The sequence below is a fragment of the Equus caballus genome, chromosome 11 (genome assembly GCF_041296265.1).
Source record: "Equus caballus isolate H_3958 breed thoroughbred chromosome 11, TB-T2T, whole genome shotgun sequence".
Classification (NCBI taxonomy): Eukaryota; Metazoa; Chordata; class Mammalia; order Perissodactyla; family Equidae; genus Equus; species Equus caballus.
Genome location: NC_091694.1, coordinates 47,197,535 through 47,219,394, shown reverse-complemented (window position 1 = coordinate 47,219,394; position 21,860 = coordinate 47,197,535). Strand labels below are relative to the sequence as shown.

Here is a 21,860-nt window from a genome sequence, read left to right as displayed (position 1 = left end):
ATGCATATAACACATTTTCTTTATCCATTCATCTGTTCATGGACATTTGGATTGTGTCCATATCTTGGCTATTGTGAATAATGTTGCAATGAACATGGGAGTACAGGTATCTCTTCAAAGTCTTGATTTCATTTCTTTTGGAATATGCCCAGAATTTGGATTGCTTGATCATACAGTAGTTATATTTTTAATTTTTGAAGGAGCCTCCATACTGTTTTCCATAGTGGCTGCATCATTCTACATTCCCACCAACAATGTATAAGGGTTCCTTTTTCTCCACATTCTCTCCAACAGTTGATATCTTTTTTTTTGTACTACCCATCCTAACAGATGTGAGGTGATATTGTAGTTTTGATCTGCATTTCTGTAATGATTAGTGATACTGAGCACCTTTTTCATACCTGGTGGCCAGGTATATGTCTTCTTTGGAGAAAGGTATTTTGAATTTATGTGCCCACTTTTAAATTGAGTTATTTGTTTTTTTGCTGTTGAGTTGTAGGATAATCTTACATATTTTGCATATTAACTCCTCATCAGAATGATGGTTTGAAAATATTTTCTCACATTGCATAGGATGCCTTTTCACTCTGTTGATTATTTCCTTTGCTGTGTAGAAGCTGTAAAGTTTGATGTAGCACCCCCCCCCCCCAAAATGAAATACTTAGGAATAAATTTAACCAAGAGGTGAAAGACTTATATACTGAGAACTATAAAACGCTGATGAAAGAATGTAAAGCAGACACAAATAAATGGAAAGATATCCCAGATTCATGGATTGGGGGAATTAAAAATGTCCATATCCATAGAATGATCTACAGATTCACTGCTGTCCCTATCAAAATCCCAGTTGCACATTATTTTCTTACAGAACTATAAAAAACAATCCTAAAATTCCTATGGAACCACATCAGACCCCCACAAAGCCAAAGTAATCTTGGGCAGGAAGAACAAAGCTAAAGGTATCACACTTCCCTATTTCAAAATATATTACAAGCCTACAGTAATTGAAACAGTAAGATGCTGGCATAAAGATGGACATATAGACCAATGGAACAAAATAGAGAACCCAGAAATACATCTATGTATGTTTGATCAACCAATAATTGACCAGCATGCCAAGAACATGCAATGGGAAAAGGATAGTCTTTTCAGCAAATGCTGCTGGGAAAACTGATATCCACATGAAAAAGAATGAAATTGGACCCTTATCTTACACCATACACTAAAATTAACTCAAAATAGATTAAGGACTTAAATGTAAGACCTGAAACTATAAAACTCTTTGAAGAAAACATATAGGGAAAACATCTTGACATTTGTCTTGGCAATGATTTCTTGGATTTGATACCAAAACACGGGCAACAAAGCCAAACATAGACCACTGGGACCACATCAAACTATATTCCATTTCTTGATACACTTTATCTTTCATTTAGTTACGTAAGGAACCATTTGTGTATGTAAGTATGTCTATATGTGTATGTATATATGTATTTACAAAAAATATTATTGTTCATACAGGTTTTATTTTTCTATTTAGTATTATGTTTCCTGATTGGTTTAATATTCTCCATGTGTTACTTAAGGTAGAGTAGTTGCTATAACAGATAAACCCTGAAACCTCAGTGGTGTGATACCAAAAATTTTTTCTTGCTCATGTGAAATCCAGTTGGCCCTGGGATGTTGGGGGTGGTGTGTTTCATGCCATCAGGCTAATGGAGGCTCTGAAATCTTCAACACATGGTTTCCACAGTCACCTCGGGTGTTGAAATTCAGTTGGAAGAGGACAATGATAGAGGACCACTTGGAAGAGTTTTCTTGGCCAGGCCTAGAAGTGACATACACCACTTTGACCTACATTTCATTCTCCAGAACTCAGCCACATCACTGAACTTAGATGCAAAGGGCGAGGGGTAGGGGATGTGGTGAGAGATTATGTCTTCACAGACCGCTATATTCAAACCTGTACTATAAAATTCAGGAGCATAAACTCTTAATATAAACTTAGCTGCCTTGACCACACTAACTCAGGGAAGTTGCAGAAAGTAACTGTAAAGTCTAGAAAGGGAGCTAAGAGTGACTAAACAATATACTTTTAGCTAAGAGGCCATATAATTTACTGTTTGAGTTGAAATGGTAACATTATGTAACTAGAATACATGAGCAAAACCAGGAAATTAACATTAGCATATTTCAATCCAAGTAAGGCATAGACTTTACTTGGATTCTACTAGTTTTTTCATGCACTTATTGTTTTTTACATCTTTGTGTATAATTATGATATTTTATTACATGTATAGATTCTTATAAACACATCAAAATCAAATTTCAGAACCATTGCCTCATCACAAAGGATCTCTGTGTTACACTTTCATAGTCCAACCTGGAAGGTGTTTTGAGAGTAAAAGGGTCTAAATAATGGGCATAAGCTGGGACTGTATAGGGCGAACTGGTATATATGGTCATCTTGTGTTTAGCTTACGTGATGTAATCATAGTTGCTCAAGAAACAACAGGCGAGAAAGAGAGAGAGAAAGAGAAGAAATGAATGAATGAAATATGAATCCCTCATATGCTGTGCAGGGATTTAATGATTAGAGGTGCAGTTTTTTCCTTGTGCCACAGGCCTCCAAATATTGGCATATGTTTCATTGGTGCTTTACTAAAGAAGTATTAGCTGTTTCAAGAATGAAAGAAAAACTGGCTGCATTTGACTTACTGAGAGACAATATGTCATTATATAATGGGACCTCTTGCTAGGGGATTTTCAGGGTAATTGTGAATATGTGAAGTTTTTACCTAGCATGCTACCTTTAGAATCTAAACCACACCTGGGCTGTAACTCAACTCTGTTATATCTGGCTGATTCCTTTAAGACCTGGGCCCAATATTTTGTTCTCTCAGTGTCCTCCTTCCCCTTAACACACCTCTTCCTACAGGATATAATAAGTTTGTGCACATGTAGGATATATGAGCTGTTTAAGTACATTTTAATGGGTAGACAGTAAGTTCTTTGTGTAAGCAGGATTAGAGTTGGGAAAGCTTGATAAGACCAAGAAAGGAAGGAATGGAACATGCTCAGTCTATGACAAGACTGGGAATTGCATGAAGTGTTTCCTTGTCTATATTGAGGCTAGATTCTGATAAACCTGGTGTAACAATTGTAGACATGACTCAGTCTCCACTTTATGCCTCTAACATATATATCTAGTGCTATAAATTTCTCTCTAAATACTTCTTTCAATAAGTTGCCTTTTCATTTTCTTTTTTTAAATATAAGGATAATCACAACAGCTTTATTCTTTTTTTCAAATTTTTATTTATTTTTTAATTGCAGTAACATTGGGTTATAACATTATATAGCTTTTGGATGTGCATGATAATATATTTCAAATTCTGTTTTCTTTAGTTGAAAATATTTTAAAATTTCCTTTGAGATTTCTTCTTTGATCCATGTGTTATTTAGAAGTGTTGTTTAATTGCCAAGTATTTAGGGATCTTTCCAGGTATCTCCCTGTTGTTGATTTTTAGTTTAATTCCATTGTGGTCTGATAGCAGATATGGTATGATGTCTATTCTTTGACACCTGTTATGGTGTGTTCTCTGGCCAGAATGTGGTGTACCTTGGTGAATATTCCATGTGAACTTGAGAAGAATGTGCATTCTGCTGCTGTTGGATGAAGTAGTTCATAGATGTCCATTATATCCAGTCGATTGATGCTGTTGTTGAGTTCAACTACAGTTTTACTGTTTTTCTGGCTGCTGGCCCTGTCCATTTCTGAGAGAGGGGTATGGAAGTCCCCCACTGTATTTGTGGATTAATTTGTTCCTTTTACGCTTCTAATGTTGTCCTTCTTGGTCTCTGTGGTCCATTGATGTACTTCAGCCATGCGCTGGTATTTTCACAGTGGTGTCTTGTCTATGCATAGTTGTAGTTGGTCTTCTTGTGAGGAAACTAAAGTCGGGAATGATCTATGTTATCATCTTGATGATGTTACTCCACGAATATCTTCTTACAGATTTTGACTTGCCTTTTCACTCTTAATGGTATCTTTTGATGACAAAATTAGAAGAAATTTTAAATGTAGACCTTTTAATCAATCTTTCTCTTTATAATTAGTGTTTTTAATTACTTTTAAATGAAATCTTCCCTTTCTCCAAGGTCTTGATGATATTAGTTGTTATCTTCTAGTAAATTTTATGTTACATTATGTTCTATTTAAAATCTCTCACATGTAGATGTACAATGTGCTTGGAAATAATTTTTGTATTTGGCATGAAGTAAGCAGATCCTAACTATGTGGAAAGTCAGCAGCACATTTCTAAATAACCCATGGATCAAATAGGAAAATACAAAGATAGATAGAAAATATTTTGAATTAAAATGAAAAAACAGCATATCGAAATTAGTAAGATGCAACTAAAGCAGTGCTGAAAGGAAAAAAATTTTTTTTGAGGAAGATTAGCTCTGAGCTAACTACTGCCACTCCTCCTCCTTTTTCTGAGGAAGACTGGCCCTGAGTTAATATCCATGCCCATCTTCCTCCCCTTTATACATGGGATGCCTACCACAGCATGGCTTTTGCCAAGCGGTGCCATGTCCACACCTGGGATCCAAACTGGCAAACCCTGGGCCACCAAGAAGTGGAACGTGTGAACTTAACCACTGCGCCACTGGGCTGACCCCTGAAAGGAAAATTTGTAGCATTAAAGGCTTATATTACAAAAGAACTAAGGTCTAAAATCAGTGATCTGAGCTTCCAACTTAAGGACATAGAAAAAGAAGAGCAAATTAAAAAGCAAGACAAAGAAAAGAAACAAGAAGAAGAGAAAAAGTCAGTGAAATTGAGAACAGAAAAATGAATCATAAAAATCATTGAAATCAAAGGTTGGTTTTTTGAAAAACTAAATAAAATAGATAAACTTTTAGTCAGAATCAGTAAGAGGAGAACAAAGGAAAAAACACAAACTATAAATATCAGGAAAGAAATAAGGACTATTACTGTAGACCCCTACAGGCATTAAAAGAATAGTAATGGTATATTATGAACAATTCTGTGCCCATAAATGCTAAACTTAGATGAAATGGATAAATTTGTTGGAAGACACAACTTCCAAAACTCATTTGCAAAGAGTAGCTAACCTGAATAGTCACTTTTATGAAGATATTACATTTGTAGACAAAATCCTTCTGACAAAGAAAACCTGGGGGCAAGATGGCTTTAATGGTTAATTATATGGAGCACTTTATGAAGAAATAATACCGATACTATGCAACCTCTTCCAGCATAAAGAACAGGAGGAAATACTTCCTAACTTATTTTCTGAGATCCTGATACCTACACCATATAAAGATATTATAAGAAAACTACACACCAATATTCCATGTGAACATAGACACTAAAACCCTCAAAAATGCAAACAAATGAAATCTAACAGTGCAGTATGTGAAAAAGATAATACATCACTATCAAGTGGAGTTTATTATGGGAATGAGAAGCTGTTTCAAAATTCAAACAATAATAAATCTAAACGATCATATCAAGAACTAAAGGAAAAAAAAGGATGATAAAAAAACATGGTGTGAGACTTCAAAGAAACCATTTAATTAAAACCATATTCCAGGATGTCAGCAACATAGTGGAGTGAGCTGTTTCCTTTTCTCTCCCACTTTGAACTACAACTAAATGGACATTCATTGAGGAGTGGGGGAAACCCACACAGCACAACAGGATGCCTGAGAGACCCTTGCAGCTATACATCTGAAGGTGGATTGACTGTCCCTCTGGGAAGCGGTAGAGATAGGTGAGAACTCCATGCCCTTCCTCAGCAGCCCTGTGCATGTGCATGAATGCTTTACAGCCTTGCTTGAGCATCCATAGTACCTCTGTGCCCTAAAAGTGGGAACACACCCCAGGGCAACTGTAGGAAGAGATGGTGGCAGCCCTTAGCCTGCTCATGATAGCTTTCCCAGTGGTGGGGGAACCCCTGAGAATGGAAAGAAGACAAGGGTGCCTACTCTCACTACTCCTATTCAACATAGTACTGGAGGTTTTGGCTAGAGCCATTAGACAGGAAAAAGAAATAGAAGGAATCCAAATTGGAAAGGAAGAAGTGAAATTTTCACTGTTTTCAGATGACATGATTCTATATATAGAAAACCCGAAAGAATCCATCAGAAAACTATTAGAAATAACCAACAACTACAGCAAAGTTGCAGGGTACAAAATCAACTTACAAAAATAGTTGCATTTCTATGTGCTAACAATGAACTAGCAGAAAGAGAAGTCAAGAATACAATCCCATTTATAATCACAACAAAAAGAATAAACTATGTAGGAATAAACTTAACCAAAGAGGTGAAAGGCCTATACACTGAAAACTATAAGACATTATTGAAAGAAATTGAAGACATAAAGAAATGGAAAGATATTCCATGCTCATGACTTGGAAGAATAAAAGTTAAAATGTCCATACTTCCTAAAGCAATCTACAGATTCAATGAGATCCCAATCAGAATCCCAATGACATTCTTTACGTAAATAGAACAAAGAATCCTGAAATTTATATGGAACAACAAAAGACCTCAAATAGCCAAAGCAATCCTCAGAAAGAAGAACAAAGCAGGAGGCATCACAATCCCGAATTTCAACATAATACTACAAAGCTATCGTAATCAAAACAGCATGGTACCGGCACAAAAACAGACACACAGATCAATGGAATAGAATTGAAAGTCCAGAAGTAAAACCACACATCTGTGGAAAGTTAATCTTCGACAAAGGAACCAAGAACATACAACGAAGAAAGGAAAAATCTCTTCAATAAGTGGTATTGCAAAACCTGGACAGCCACATGTAAAAGAATGAAAGTAGACCATTATCTTGCACCATACATAAAAATTAACTCAAAATGGATTAAAGACTTGGATGTAAGACCTAAAACAATAAAATTTATAGAAGAAAACATAGGCGGTACACTCTTCGACATTGGTCTTAGCAGTATCTTTTTGAATACCATGTCTACTCAGGCAAGGGAAACAAGAAAAAATTAACAAATGGGACTACATCAGACTAAAAAGCTTCTACAAGGCAAGGGAAACCGTGAACAAAATGAAAAGACAATGCACCAATTGGGAGAAAATATTTGCAAACCATATATATGACAAGGGGTTAATTTCCAAAATATATAAAGAACTCATACAACACAACAACAAACAACCAAACAAACAACCTAATCAAAAGATGGGCATAGGATATGAACAGACATTTTTCCAAAGAAGATATACAGATGGCCAACAGACACATGAAAAGATGTTCAACATCACTAGTTATTAGGGAAATGCAAATCAAAACTACAATGAGACATCACTGTACACTGGTCAGAATGGCTATAATTACCAGGACAAAAACCAACTAATGTTGGAGAAGACGTGGAGAAAAGGGAACCCTCATGCACTGCTGATTGGAATGCAAACTGGTGCAGCCACTGTGGAAAACGGTATGGAGATTTCTCAAAATATTAAAAATAGAAATACCATATGATCCAGCTATTCCACTACTGGGTATTTATCCAGTGAACTTGAAATCAATTATCTGAAGAGATTTATGCACCCCTATGTTCATTGCAGCATTATTCACAATAGCCAAAACATGGGAGCAACCCATGTGCCCTTCTATGGATGAATGGATAAAGAAGATATGGTATGTATATACAATGGAATACTACTCAGCCATAAAAAGACAAAATTGTCCCACTTGCAACAACATGGGTGGTCCTTGAGAGTATGATGTTCAGCTAAATAAACCAGACAGAGAATGACAAATAGTGAATGATTTCACTCATATGTGGAAGATAAACAAATACATGGATAAAGAGAACAGATTAGTGGTTACCAGAAGGGAAGGGGGCTTGGGGTGGGTGAAAGAGGTAAAGGGACACATATGTATGGTGATGGACAAAGATTAGGCTACTGGTGGTGAGCATGATGAAGTCTATTCAGAAATTGATAGATAATAATGTACACCTCAAATTATACAATGTTATAAACCATATGATCTCAATAAAATTATTGGGAAAAAAAGCTATATTCCAAACTGTAGTTCTGTGGGTAGTGTATGGTCACATTGCTACCAAGTGGCCCTTTGCTTTGAAAAAGGGAGATTTACCTGGAATATAAAAGCATCATCTCAACAGGTGCAGAAAAGATTCAGCATTAATTTAACCAATTTGTGATTAAAACTCTCAGCAAACTGGGACTGGAAGGAAACTTCCTCAATGTGATGGAAGAGCAACTTTTGAAAAATTGAACTAACATTATACTTAATGATGAAAGATTGAATGCTATCTCCCTAATATCAGCAGCAAAGTAAAAATGTTCACGCTCACCACTCTTATTCAGCGCTGTACTGGAAGCCCTAGGCAGGGAAAAAGGGCAAGAAAAAGAAATAAAAGTATACAATCAGAAAGTAAGCCATTAAACCATTTCTATTCGTAGACAACAAGACTGTCTATGTAGAAAATACCAAAGAACATTTAAAAAGGTTCTAGAATTAATAAGGGAGTTTAGTAAGGTCATAGGATACAAGGTCAGTATATTAAAAAGTTGTTGTTCTGTATATAAATATAAATATGTTACTATATTAAAATTATACAATATTAACTAGCAATGAACATGTGGAAAGGGAAAAAAAACTTTAAAGTAAAATTTACAATAGCACCAAATCAGTAAATGCTTAGGTATAAATAATACACAATAGATGCAATATCTATATCTTGAAAGTCACAAAACACTGATTAAAGAAATCATAGAGATCTGAAAAAATGGATAGATATAACATGTTCTTGGATTGAAATATGCAAGATTGTTAAGATGTTGACTCTTCTGAAACTGTTCTAGAGATTCAACACAATTCCAAGCAAAATTCAAGGAGGATTTTTTGGGTACAAATTGGCAATCTGATTGTAAAATTGGTATGTAAAGCCAACTTACATAAACTAAAAAAGCAAAATTGACTTTGGAAATGAATAACAAAGTAAGAGGACTCACATTGCCTGGTTTCCAGACTTACTATTGAGTTAAAATAATCAGGAATTCTGGAAGACATAGAAATGTAGATCAATATAGAGCATATAGAATAGCTGATAGAGTCCAGAAATAGATCCATTCATATTGTCCATTGGTCATTGACAAAGTGTAAAGACAATTCAGTGGGAAAAGTCTTTTCTACCAGTGGTACTGGAAAAATTGGATTTCTATATGCAAAAAGAAAAAGAACCTCAGTCTATACCTCACATTCTCTACAAAAATTCAGTTGAAATGGATTATATATCTAAATATTTGTATGAGTATTGGTAAAGTTCCTTATGACATCCTGTTTCCTGGAATTAGAGAAATCCCAGAGCAGGAAGCAAGCAGCACGTGGAGCAGAACTGAGGTGAGGTACTGTCAGGTTGCATCTAGTAAAGCTAGTTGAAATCAGGGCAGAGCTGGTTACTGCAACTGTGGCTGGAATGAAATAAGGCTGAGAGAATTGAAAATGGTGCACAAGAGGTGTCTCATATAGTTCTCGAGGGAGGAATAGTTCTACCAAGGGATATAATAATGGTTTCATTGAATTGGATATCGAACCTACCACCTGGACATTTTGTGGTTTTTATGTGAACCGATATGCAAAGAGCAGGATTGCCCTTCTTCCTGGGATGGTGATATTGATCACCAACGGGAAAACTGGGCTGCTCGACCCAAGTAGAGCAGTAGGACCATGTCTGAAATTCTGGGGAATTCTTTGAGTGACACTTAATATTGTCTTGTCCGATAATAAACGTTAATGAAAACTATAACAACCCACTAAGGCAAGACCAGTGAGGATGCAAATTCCCTAGGAATAAAGGTTTGCATTATACCACTATGTCAGGAACCCCATTCAGCTGAGATGATGGCCGAGGAGAACAAGGAATGTGTAGTGAAAGAAGGAGTTATAAATGTCAACTATAGCTTTGTGATCAATGGCAGCATAAGGAAGAGCTGGAGACTAGGAGTTATCTGACACATATGGAGGGTAGTAGAGAGGATGGTCGTGGTGGAGTGCTATTAAGGTTTTCCTAGAAAGGTGGGGAGCTAAAGGTACCTCAATGGGATTCAATCTGGGTTTCCTTCCCTTCTTGGCTTGAGGATGAATTGAACATGATCTGGGAGAGTTTACCTTTTCTCCTATTCCAGTATTTTTTATATATTTGCTTATAGTTGGGTCATAGAGATCTAATCATTGTTAGCTGAAGGTGTATATCTCCTCTTGGGATGTTTATGGGGAACTGGGTTGTATGGGAGATTCTTCTACCCTGGGAATCTTTCTGAAATAATGTGTCCTTAGCGATACTTCATCAAAGACCACTGATGGCTTCTTTTTGCTCACAAGATAAATCCTGCCACAATCTAATATATTTTAGGATATTCAGAGTTTGGTCCCCACTTGTTTTTATGGCTTCTTCAGCCTTCTTCCTTCACCTCCCAAAACATAGGCTCCACCCCCACAGGACTACTGTCCATTTCCTAAACAGGCAGGGATTAAACATCCACACTTGAACTTTTCCCCAGACCCAACTTCCCCCAAAGTATAGTCAGGTGTAATCAGTGACTGTAATCAGTCACTGCTCCAGGACTCTGAGAGCATTTGTCCTAGGGAGGTCTTGGGTAATTATTTTGTCTTTAATGCATTCCTCCAGGATCTAGACTCCTCTGGGATTCAGGGCTACCTAGACCAGGGATGTATAGAATGGGACATGTGGGAAGGGATGTTTCAGCCACAGGTGATGACTACAGAGGCTGTTACTTCACATCCGTTAGTGAATAAAGGGGAGCAGAATCTTGGGTCAGAATCTTGGAGTCACCCTCAGGCACACTGGGTAAGTTGGGCAGAGGGTGAATGAGCTGGTCCCTTAGTGTCCTTTCAACCTGAGGGTCCTGTTTTCCCAGGTTATATGATCTGCAGGATAGTTTTTCAGCTATGGTAACCTACCTCTTCTCCACCTCTTTGCCTTCCAAGATTTCTCCACATTCCAGAAATGTTTTGATTAGTGTTGATCAATTATAATCTTTTTATTAAGGATAGCATTCATAAATATTACTTACCATGTAATGTATTCCCACAATGTTGTATAATTTCAACATAATGACAGCTCTTTTGTTATGCTTTAACGTAAGTTCTGAGTCTTTGCTTATTTTAGAATCACCTCAAGACTTTAAAACTTTGCACTGACCTCCTCTCAGAGACTGTGATTAAATTTATCTTAGGGAGCCCAGTAATCCCTATTTTAAAAGCATCATATATCCTTACTACTCACTGTGTCATCCATGAACCACAGCCTTGGAATTTCCTGGGTGCAGATTAAAATGTAGGAGCTGGATTACTAAATCAGAATAAGTGTTTTCCTAGAACTCCCAGGTGATTTGCATGGATATTAAATTTTGGAAGCACTGCCCTAGGTGACTCTTATGTACAGTTCAGGCTGAACACTACTAATTTAGTGGGTAAAGAAGATGAGAGGCTCATTACATCACCAGTTGCAGCCTTTCCAAGTGTTGTCTCTGGTTTGTGGGCCTCAGTCATGCTCTTGATGCAAGAGTTGGGTCCCAGTCATTTACCAAGAAAGCCAAATTCTGAGAACCAGGTGTATGATTTTCCCTACATGTTTCTTCCCATTGTAATGCCAGTACATACAGTCCAAGTGTAAAAACTGCTAATGTGGCCAGATCAAACAGCCTCAAGGGATGAAAATCCCAGCAGTTAGACTCAGTTATGTCTGTAATGAAGAAACTTCTAACTTTTCTTTCTTTTTCTTTTTTGTGAGGAGATTGGGTCTGAGCTAGCATCTGTTGCTAATCTTCCTCTTTTTTTCTCCCCAACGTCCCAGTGCATAGTTGTATATATCCTAGTTGTAGGTCATTCTAGTTCTTCTATGTGGGATGCCACCACACCACCGCTTAATGAGTGGTGCGTAGGTCTGTGCCCAGGATCCTAATTGGTGAACCCTGGGCTGCTGAAATGGAGCATGCTAACTTAGTCACTTGGCCACGGGGCTGGTCCCCCAATATTTGTTAATGCTTCTCCTCTGCTTTCCTTGTCAGCCTTGAGGCACATTGAGGTGTATTAGTCAGTGTTCCCCAGAGAAACAGAACCAATAGGGGCTTATATCTATATCTATCTATGTATGCTTATACATACATATCTATTATCTATATTACCTCTAGTAGTGAAAAGAATAACGTATCTGAGATACCCTAACATTTTCAATGGGTAAAAAATTGCATCCATAAATTCTGTAATAAAGTGTCAAATTTAGTGCTAAATGGTTGAGGCTAGTGAGTTCTTGTTCTGGGAGGATTTAGTAGGAGTAGTGATTCTAACTTAAAAGGATTTTTGCTGCCTTTCAAGTTGTAGAAATGCATGTCTCAGCCTGAAGCACAGCCAATAAATATTTATGAAACATCAGCTACGTCCCGGTACTGTGCCAGGTGCTAGCTCTGCTGCAGTCATAGAGCAGACAGGACCTATCCTGCATGTAGTTTACAATCTTGTATGGAAGGCAGCTATAAGCAATAATCCCAATGGCATTGCATGATATAGGTACAAACACAGGAAGCTGTGGAAACACAGCAGTGGGTTCTCTCCTGGTCAAGAGAGACATGGAAGGTTTAGCGGAGTGATATGTACTATACCTGAAGGATAGGTATGGGCAAGCCAGCTGAAGAGGGAACAGAGGGAAAAAGATGAGAGGCAGCAGAAACGGCAGGTGTGAAAAACTGGAGGCAAGATTGTTACTTTTAAGTTCAATATTGGTGTCGAGTGGAATGTGAGTTTCATAGTGGGGCCAGATGAAACCGTGGAGGTAAGCAAGGGTCATGAATCACCTTTTGAAAGGAATTTTGCCTTGACACGAATTTTACCTTTATATTAAGAGCAATGAGATTCTATAAAAACATTAAGGAGAACGATGATCAGATTTTCATCTCAGAATGCTGCAGTGTGAATGAAGGATATTGAAGAGAAGGGTTTAAGCATGGAAGCAGGAAGATGAATTACAAGATTGTTCCAATAGTACAGACAAGATACGATGTCAGCCTGATCAAGGGTAGTGATGGTCTCCTCCATTACTAAGGAGGGAATGAATGAGAAAGAGAATTAATCTATAGGACTTGTTGACAGATGGGAACATCAACATGTAAGATATTGACAAAGCAGGAGTCAATCATTGTTACTGAGGATGTCTGACCAGGCAGGTATGAGGAAAACCAATACATTTTGTGTCTCAAAAGCTGATGGATAAGAGTTTTAGAAAGGATGGAAAATTTTTACCAGTTAAAGAGAAATGAAGAAAAGACGTCATTTCCAATCGTAGAGATTCTGATTATAGAGATTGTAATTATTGTGATGAGAGTGATACAAATTATTTTTGCAGAACATCTAACAGACCATGTATCATGGAAATGTGTTTATTTTTACATTCATGTTTTAATGGACACTATTATTTTTTCCTTAAGATACTGGAGACAGAGCATGACAGGAAGGAATCAAAGTGTCATCTCAGAGTTTCTCCTGCTGGGACTGCCCGTTGAGTCAGAGCAGCAAGACATGTTCTATGCTCTGTTCCTGGCCATGTATCTTACCACTGTCCTGGGAAACCTCCTCATAATCATCCTCATTCGCCTGGACTCCCACCTCCACACACCCATGTATTTGTTTCTCAGCAATTTGTCCTTCTCTGACCTCTGTTTTTCCTCTGTCACAATGCCCAAGTTGCTGCAGAACATGCAGAGCCAAGAACCATCCATCTCCTATGCTGGCTGTCTGACCCAAATATACTTCTTCCTGTTTTTTGGAGACCTGGAGAGCTTCCTCCTTGTGGCCATGGCCTATGACCGCTATGTGGCCATCTGCTTTCCCCTGCACTATACTACCATCATGAGCCCCAAGCTCTGTCTCTCCCTGGTGGTCGTGTCCTGGGTGCTGACGACGTTCCATGCCCTGTTACACACCCTGCTCACGGCCAGATTGTGTTTTTCTGCAGACAATGTGATCCCCCACTTTTTCTGTGATATGTCTGCTCTGCTGAAGCTGTCCTGCTCTGACACTCGAGTTAATGAGTTGGTGATATTTTTCATAGGAGGGATCATTGTCGTCATTCCATTCCTACTCATCATCCTGTCCTATGCACGAATTGTGTTCTCCATCCTCAAGTTTCCTTCTGGTGGGGGCATCTGCAAGGCTTTCTCCACCTGTGGCTCCCATCTCTCTGTGGTGTCACTGTTCTATGGGGCAGTTATTGGTCTTTATTTATGCCCATCAGCTAATAATTCTCTTGATAAGGAGATTGCCATGGCTGTGATGTACACTGTGGTGACCCCCATGTTGAACCCCTTCATCTACAGCCTGAGGAACAGAGACATGAAGGGAGCCCTGGAAAGAGTCTTTTGCAAAAACAAAATTCTCTTCTTTCTATGACGGTCAAGGTTTGGATTTTTTACATAGGTTTATCCAGTAGATAAACTGATATTAATATTGGGGTATTGACCCAGATCTTTTTTTCCAATGCAGCTTTCTCTTAAAATGATATAGTAAATGATTGTCCCATAAGTAAAAGAAATGAAGTCCAGGTATGTTGTTGAATATGGAAAGGTGATCTTGGTGACCTGATAGCAAGATCTTCCTCTTCGTTATTCCTAGGTGACCCTGAGGAAGCAACATTTAAAAACTTTTAATTGATCTTTGTCTCCAGTTATTAAAAAAGTAATTTATCATGTGAAATTTTTTTTTTAACCCAAACTCTGCTTTAAATAATACTCTGTCCTCCCTGGTCAATACCGACTAAACCTCAAACATCTCACTCCCTTGTTTACCTCTTCTAAAACAGACTGTTTGTTGTTGAGTACAGATTTTTACTTACCTCTTCTTGAGCTAGGGCTCACAGCACTCTCTTAGCCTTTTCTCCTCTGATTCATTTTCATGTCTATATCATCTTTCTGACCTGACCTGAACTTCAAGTGAACTTTCTATCTCCTTTGCTACAATGGTTTAGTTTGTCTTTACCTGGGAGCTAACTCATAGCTGGGGCCCTAAAAGTTGTTCCCTCAGGTATGGGGAAGGAAGCCAGAGTCTGGTTAACAACTTCACTCTTTCAGGATGTCTTTCTCTTGCTTGATATTTTGGATTTTATCAACAAATTTTACAACCATGATCTCATTCTACTCTTGTGGTGATTCTACAAAGGAATCTTATCACCATTTTAATCATTGAAAAATGTGAAATTTGATGACCTGCTAAGGTCCAAGCGTGGGTCAGTACTGAACTTAGGATCTTGGACTATCTGATTTTAGGGTTTATTCTTCTCACTTCCCCCACCTCACAAGTAAGGGGAACAGCCATTGATTTTTCAATCTTAACTCCACGTATGGTTTTGTCTAGGTATCCAACTTTAGTCCATTTGTTTCCTTATTGTCTCCTCTAGTGGATGGCATATAAATCCATTGTTTTATTCCTCTCATATTTCTGCTTACCTCCACATCTCTATCTGCAGTATAGGCCTTTCTCCAGTTCCCAATTTTAGTTTGCATCTTCATGGTAGACATCTCCACTTGATGCTCCTTGAGCACTTCAGTCTTTCCATGAAAAAATTGAACTCTTTATGTTTTTCCCAAGTTTTCTCTTTGTTTATACCCCATTTCTTTTTTAGCTTCATTGAAGTATAATTGATATCCAAAATTTTGCTTACGTTTAAGGTATACATGTCGATGAATCTGGACATATGCATAATCCATTAACACATCGCCACAACCAAGGTACTAAATAGATCCATCATCTTCAAGAATTTCTTGTGTTTTCCTTTTTGTCTTTTTTGTAAGAAGAACACTTCGCATGAAATCTATCTTATTAACGTGTTTTAGACTGTACCATAGCATATTATTAATTGTAGGTACTGTGTTGTACAGCAGATCTTTAGTACTTACTCCTCTTACATAATGGAAACTTTATACCCATTGAAAACCAATTCTCAATTTCCCCTTCCCTTTGGCCTCTGATAACCACCATTCCATCTCCCCATCTATGAGTATGACTATTTTAGATAACTCATATCAAAGATGGAATCATGGAGTATTTGTCCTCCTGTGAGTGGTTTATTTCACCTAGCAGGATGTCCTCTAGGTTCACCCATGTTGTCATAAATGTCAAGATTTCTTTCCTTTTTTTAAGGCTGAATGATATTCCATTGTATGCATATACCACATTTTCTTTATCCATTCATCTGTTGAAGGGCATTTGGATTGTGTTTATATCTTGGCTACTGTGAGTAATGTTGCAATAACACGGGAGTGCAGGTATCTCTGTGAGATCCTGATTTCATTTCCTTTGGGATATACACAGGATTAGGATTGCTTGATCATCCAGTAGTGCTATTTTTAATTTTTGAGGGAGCCTTCATACTGTTTTCCCTAGTGACTGCATCATTCTACATTCCAACCAACAATGTATAAGGGTTCCTTTTTCTCCATATCCTCTCCAACATTTATATACATATTTTTGATACTCTTCATCCTAACAGGTGAGAGGTGATAGCTCACTGTGGTTTTGATCTGCATTTCTGTGATGATTAGTGATGTTGAGTACCTTTTTCATATTCCTGGTAGCCAGTTGTATATCTTCTTTGGAGAAAGGTCTTTTGAAGTCCTTTGCCTATTTTTTAATTGAGTTATTTGTTCTTTTGCTATTGAGTTGTAGGAGAATCTTACGTATTTTGCGTATTAACCCCTCATCAGAATGATGGTTTGCAAATATTTTCTCATGTTGTATAGGATGCCTTTTCACTCTGTTGATTATTTCCTTTGTTGTACAAAAGCCGTAAAGTTTGATGTAGCATCAAAAAGAATAAAATGCTTAGGAATAAATTTAACCAAGAGGTGAAAGACTTGTATACTGAAAACTACAAAACACTCTTGAAAGAATTTAAAGCAGACACAAATAAATGGAAGGGCATCTCAGATTCATGGATTGGAAGAATGAAAATTGTTAAAATGTCCATATTCCCAGAGTGATCTACAGATTCACTGCAATCCCTATCAAAATCCCCATTGCACTTTCTTTTTTTACAGAACTAGAAAAAACAATCATAAAATTCATGAGGAACCACATCAGACCCCACAAAGCCAATGCAATCTTGAGCAAGAAGAACAAAGCTAGAGGCATCAAAGTTCCTGATTTCAAAATATATTACAAAACTACAGTATTTGAAACAGTAAGGCACTGGCATAAAGTTAGATGTATAGACCAATGGAACAAAATAGAGAACTCGGAAATAAATCTATGTCCCTATGATCAACTGATACATGAACAGCATGCCAAGAACATGCAGTGAGAGAAGGATAGTCTCTTCAACAAATGGTGCTGGGAAAACTGATATCCACATGAAAAAGAATGAAAGTGGACCCTTATCTTTCACCATACACAGAAATCAACTCAAAATAGATTAAGGACTTAAATATGAGATCTGACACTGTAAAATTCTTTGAAGAAAATATAGAGGGAAAACATCTTGACATTTATCTTGGCAATGATTTCTTGGATATGACACCAAAATACAAGCAACAAAACCAAACATAGACCAGTGGGACTACATCAAACCATATTCCATTTCTTGATTTGCATCGCCTTCCATTTAGTTACCTACAGACCCGATTGTGTGTATGTGTGTGTATGTATTTATTAAAATGGATTATTGTTCATACAGGTTTTCTTTTTCCATTTAGTATTATGTTTCCTGATTTAAAAAAAAAATATTCTCCATGTGTTACTTAAGGTAGAGTAGTTGCTATAACAGATAAACCCTGAAACCTCAGTGGTGTGATACAACAGATATTTTTTTCTTGCTCTTGTAAAATCCAGTTAGCCCTGGGATGTGGGGGGTAGTATGTTTCATGCCATCAGGCTAATGGGGGCTCTGAAATCTTCAACTTATGCTTTCCATAGTCACCTCAGGTGTTGAAATTCAGTTGGAAGAGGACAATGGTAGAGGACCACTTGGAAGAGTTTTGTTGGCCAGGCCTACAAGTGACATACATCACTTTGTCCTACATTTCATTCTCTAGAACTCGGCCACATCTCTGAACTTAGATGCAAGGGGTAGACAGGGGGGAGGATGTGGTGAGAAATTATTTCTTCACAGACCACTCTATTCAAATCCGTACTACAGAATTCAGGAGCATAAACTCTTGATATACACTTAGCTGTCTTGGCCACATTAACTCAGGGAAGTTGCATGAAGTAACTGTAAAGTCTAGAAAGGAGGCTAAGAGTGACTAAACTGTGTACTTTTAGCTAAGAGGCCATGCAGTTTATTATTCAAAGGAATACATACATGAAAAATTTTTATTTTGAAATAATTATAGACTCCCAAGAAGTTTAAAAAATAGTACAGAGAGGTAATTTTTACCTCACCCAGGTTCCTCTGATGGTAGCATTTTATATAAGTAGAATATCGGAGTGAATCCGGGAAACAGACATTGGCATATGACAATGAACTGGACCATTGACCTTACCTGGATTGCACCAGGTTTTGCGTGCAGTTATTCTTTTTTTTGTGTCTTTGTGTAAAGCTTTTGATATTTTATTACACGTATGGATTCATATAACCATACTAAAATCAAGTTTCAGAACTGTTCAAAGGATCTCTGTGTGTTACACTTTCATAGTCCAAACTGGAAGATGATTTGAGAGTAAAAGGGGTCTAATAATGGGCATAAGCTGGGACTGTATAGGGCAAACTTGTAAGTATAGTCATCTTGAATTTAGCTTGTATGAATGTAATCATAGATGCTCAAAAAATAACAGGTGAGACAGCGAGCAATGGAGAGGAAATGAATGGATGAATTACGAATGTCTCACGTGCTGTGCAGGAATTTAATGTTTAGAGGTACAGTTTTTTCCTTTCTGCCACAGGCCTCCCAATGTAGGCATATGTTTCATTGGTGCTTTACTAAAGGAGTATTAGCTGTTTCAAGAATGATAGAAAAGTTGCCTGCATTTGACTTACTGATAGACAATATGTAATTATATAATAGGGCACCTTGCTAGGGGATTTTCAAGGTAGTCGTGAATATCTGATATTTTTACCTAACATGCTGCTATTAAAATCTAAACCACGCCTGGGCTATACTCAACTGCACTGTGTCTGGTGATTCTTTTAAGACATGGACCCAATCTTTTGCTCTCCCAGTGTCCTCCTTCCCCTTAACACAGCTCTTCCTACAGGATATAATAAGTTTGTGCACATGTAAGATAAATGAGCTGTTTAAGTACATTTTAATGGGTAGACAGTAAGTTCTTTGTGTAAGCAGGATTAGAGTTGGGAAAGCTTGATAAGACCAAGAAAGGAAGGAATGGGACATGCTCAGTCTATGTCAAGACTGGGAATTACATAAAGTGTTTCCTTGTCTATATTGAGGCTAGATTCTGATAAACCTGGTGTAACGATTGTAGACATGACTCAGTCTCCACTTTATGCCTCTAACATATATATCCAGTGCTATAAATTTCCCTCTAAATACTTCTTTCAGAAGTTGCCTTTTCATTTTCTTTAGTTCAAAGTGTTTTAAAATCTCTTTTGAGATTTCTTCTTTGATCCATGTGTTACTTAGAAGTGTTGTTTAATTGCCAAGTATTTGGGGATTTTTCTAGGTATCTTTCTGTTGTTGATTTCTAGTTTAATTCTACTGTGGTCTGACAGCAGATATTGTATGATGTCTATTTTTTTACATTTTATATAGTGTGTTCTGTGGCCAGAATGTGGTGTACGTAGGTGAATATTCTGTGTGAGCTTGAGGAGAATGTGCATTCTGCTGTTGCTGGTTGAAGTAGTTCGTAGATGTCCTTTATATCCAGTTGATTAATGGTGTTGTTGAGTTCATCTATGTTTTTACTGATTTTCTGGCTGCTAGATCTGTCCATTTCTGAGAGAGGGATGTGGAAATCTCCAACTATAATAATGGATTCATCTATTTCTCTTACTCTTCTAATGTTGTCCTTCTTGGTCTCTGTGGTCTATGGATATACTTCAGCCTCGCTCTGATATGCTGCTATTTTCTTTCTTTCTTTCTTTTTTTTTTTTTAAAGATTGGCACCTGGGCTAACATCTGTTGCCAATTTTTTTTTCTGCTTTATCTCCCCAAACCCCCCGTGTACACAGTTGTGTATCTTAGTTGCAGGTCCTTCTAGTTGTGGGATGTAGGATGCCGCCTCAATGTGGCCTGATGAGTGGTGCCATGTCCTCGCCCAGGATCCAAACCCTGGGCTGCTGCAGTGGAGCGCGCGAACTTAACCACTCAGCCATGGAGCCAACCCCTGCTGCTATTTTCACAATGGTGGCTTGTCTATGGATAGTTGTAGTTGGTCTTCTTGTGAGGGAACTGAAGTCGGGAGTTATTTATGATATCATCTTGATGACATCACTCTGCAAATATCTTCTTACCATTTGTGATTTGCCTTTTCACTCTTAATAGAATCTTTTGGTGACAAAATTAAAAGAAATTTAAATGCAGACCTTTTAATCAATCTTTCTCTTTATAATTAGTGTTTTCAATTACTTTTTAAAAGGAAATATTTCCTTTCTCCAAGGTCCTGATGATATTCTTTGTTATCTTCTAGAAGATTTATGTTTTATTCTATTTTCAAAATCTATCACATTTAGATGTACAATATGCCTGAAAATAATTTTTGTACTTGTTATGAAGTAGGCATATCCCAAATATTTGGAAAATAAGTAGCACATTTACAAATAAATGATGGGTCAAATAGGAAATCACAAGAATAATTAGAAAATATTTTGAATTAAAATTGAAAGACAGCATATCAAAATTAGTAGGAGGCAGCTAAAGCAGTGCTGAAAGGAAAATTTATAGCATTAAATGTTTATATTACAAAAGAACTAAGGTCTAAAATCAATGATCTGAGCTTCCACCTTAAGGACATAGGAAAAGAAGAGCCAATTAAAGCAAGAGAAAGAAAGGAAATAACAAAAATCAATGAAATTGAGAACAGAAAAATGAAGCATAAAAATCATTAAATCAAAAGTTGGTTGTTTGAAAAACTAAATAAAATAGATAAACTTTTAGTCAGAATGAGCAAGAGGAGAAAAAATGCAAAATATAAATATCAGGAAAGAAATATGAGATATCACTACAGACCCTTACAGTCATTAAAAGAATAATAATTGAATACTATGAACCCATAAATGCTACAACTTAGATGCAATGGATACATTTGTTGAGAGACATAACTTCCAAAGCTCACTCACAAAGAATAGATAACCTGAATGGTTGTTTTTATTAAGATACTGAATTTGTAGGTAAAATCCTTCTGACAAAGAAAACTCCAGGATCAGATGCCTTTACTGGTTAATTACACGAAGCACTCAAGGAAGAAGTAATACTAATTCTATGCAAACACTTCCAGCGTATAGAAGAGGAGGAAATACCTCCTAACCTATTTACTGAGGCTCTGAGACAGAGACCAGATAAAGATGTTATAAGAAAACTACAGACCAATATCCCACGTGAACATAGACACTAAAATCCTTAAAAATACGAACAAATGAAATCTAACAATGCAGTATATGAAAAAGTAACACACCACTATCAAGTGGAGTTTTTTATGGGAATGAGAAGCTGTTTCAACATTCAAACAACAATAAATCTAAACGGTTGTATCAATAAACTTAAGGAAAAACTATGTTAAAAAAAACATGGTATGAACTTCAAAGAAAATGTTTAATTAAAGCTATATTCCAAACTGTAATTCTGTGGACATGTGTATTGTC

At 37.1% G+C, this 21,860-nt stretch overlaps 1 protein-coding gene across 1 annotated transcript; it reads left to right on the top strand.

The window, feature by feature from the left end:
• Nucleotides 1-13,555: 13,555 nt before the first annotated feature.
• Nucleotides 13,556-14,500, top strand: OR1E1Q (olfactory receptor family 1 subfamily E member 1Q). Its single transcript, XM_023653755.1, has one exon. The coding sequence runs from the start codon at nucleotides 13,556-13,558 to the stop codon at nucleotides 14,498-14,500; it is 945 nt and encodes a 314-aa protein (XP_023509523.1).
• The last annotated feature ends 7,360 nt before the right edge of the window (nucleotides 14,501-21,860 follow it).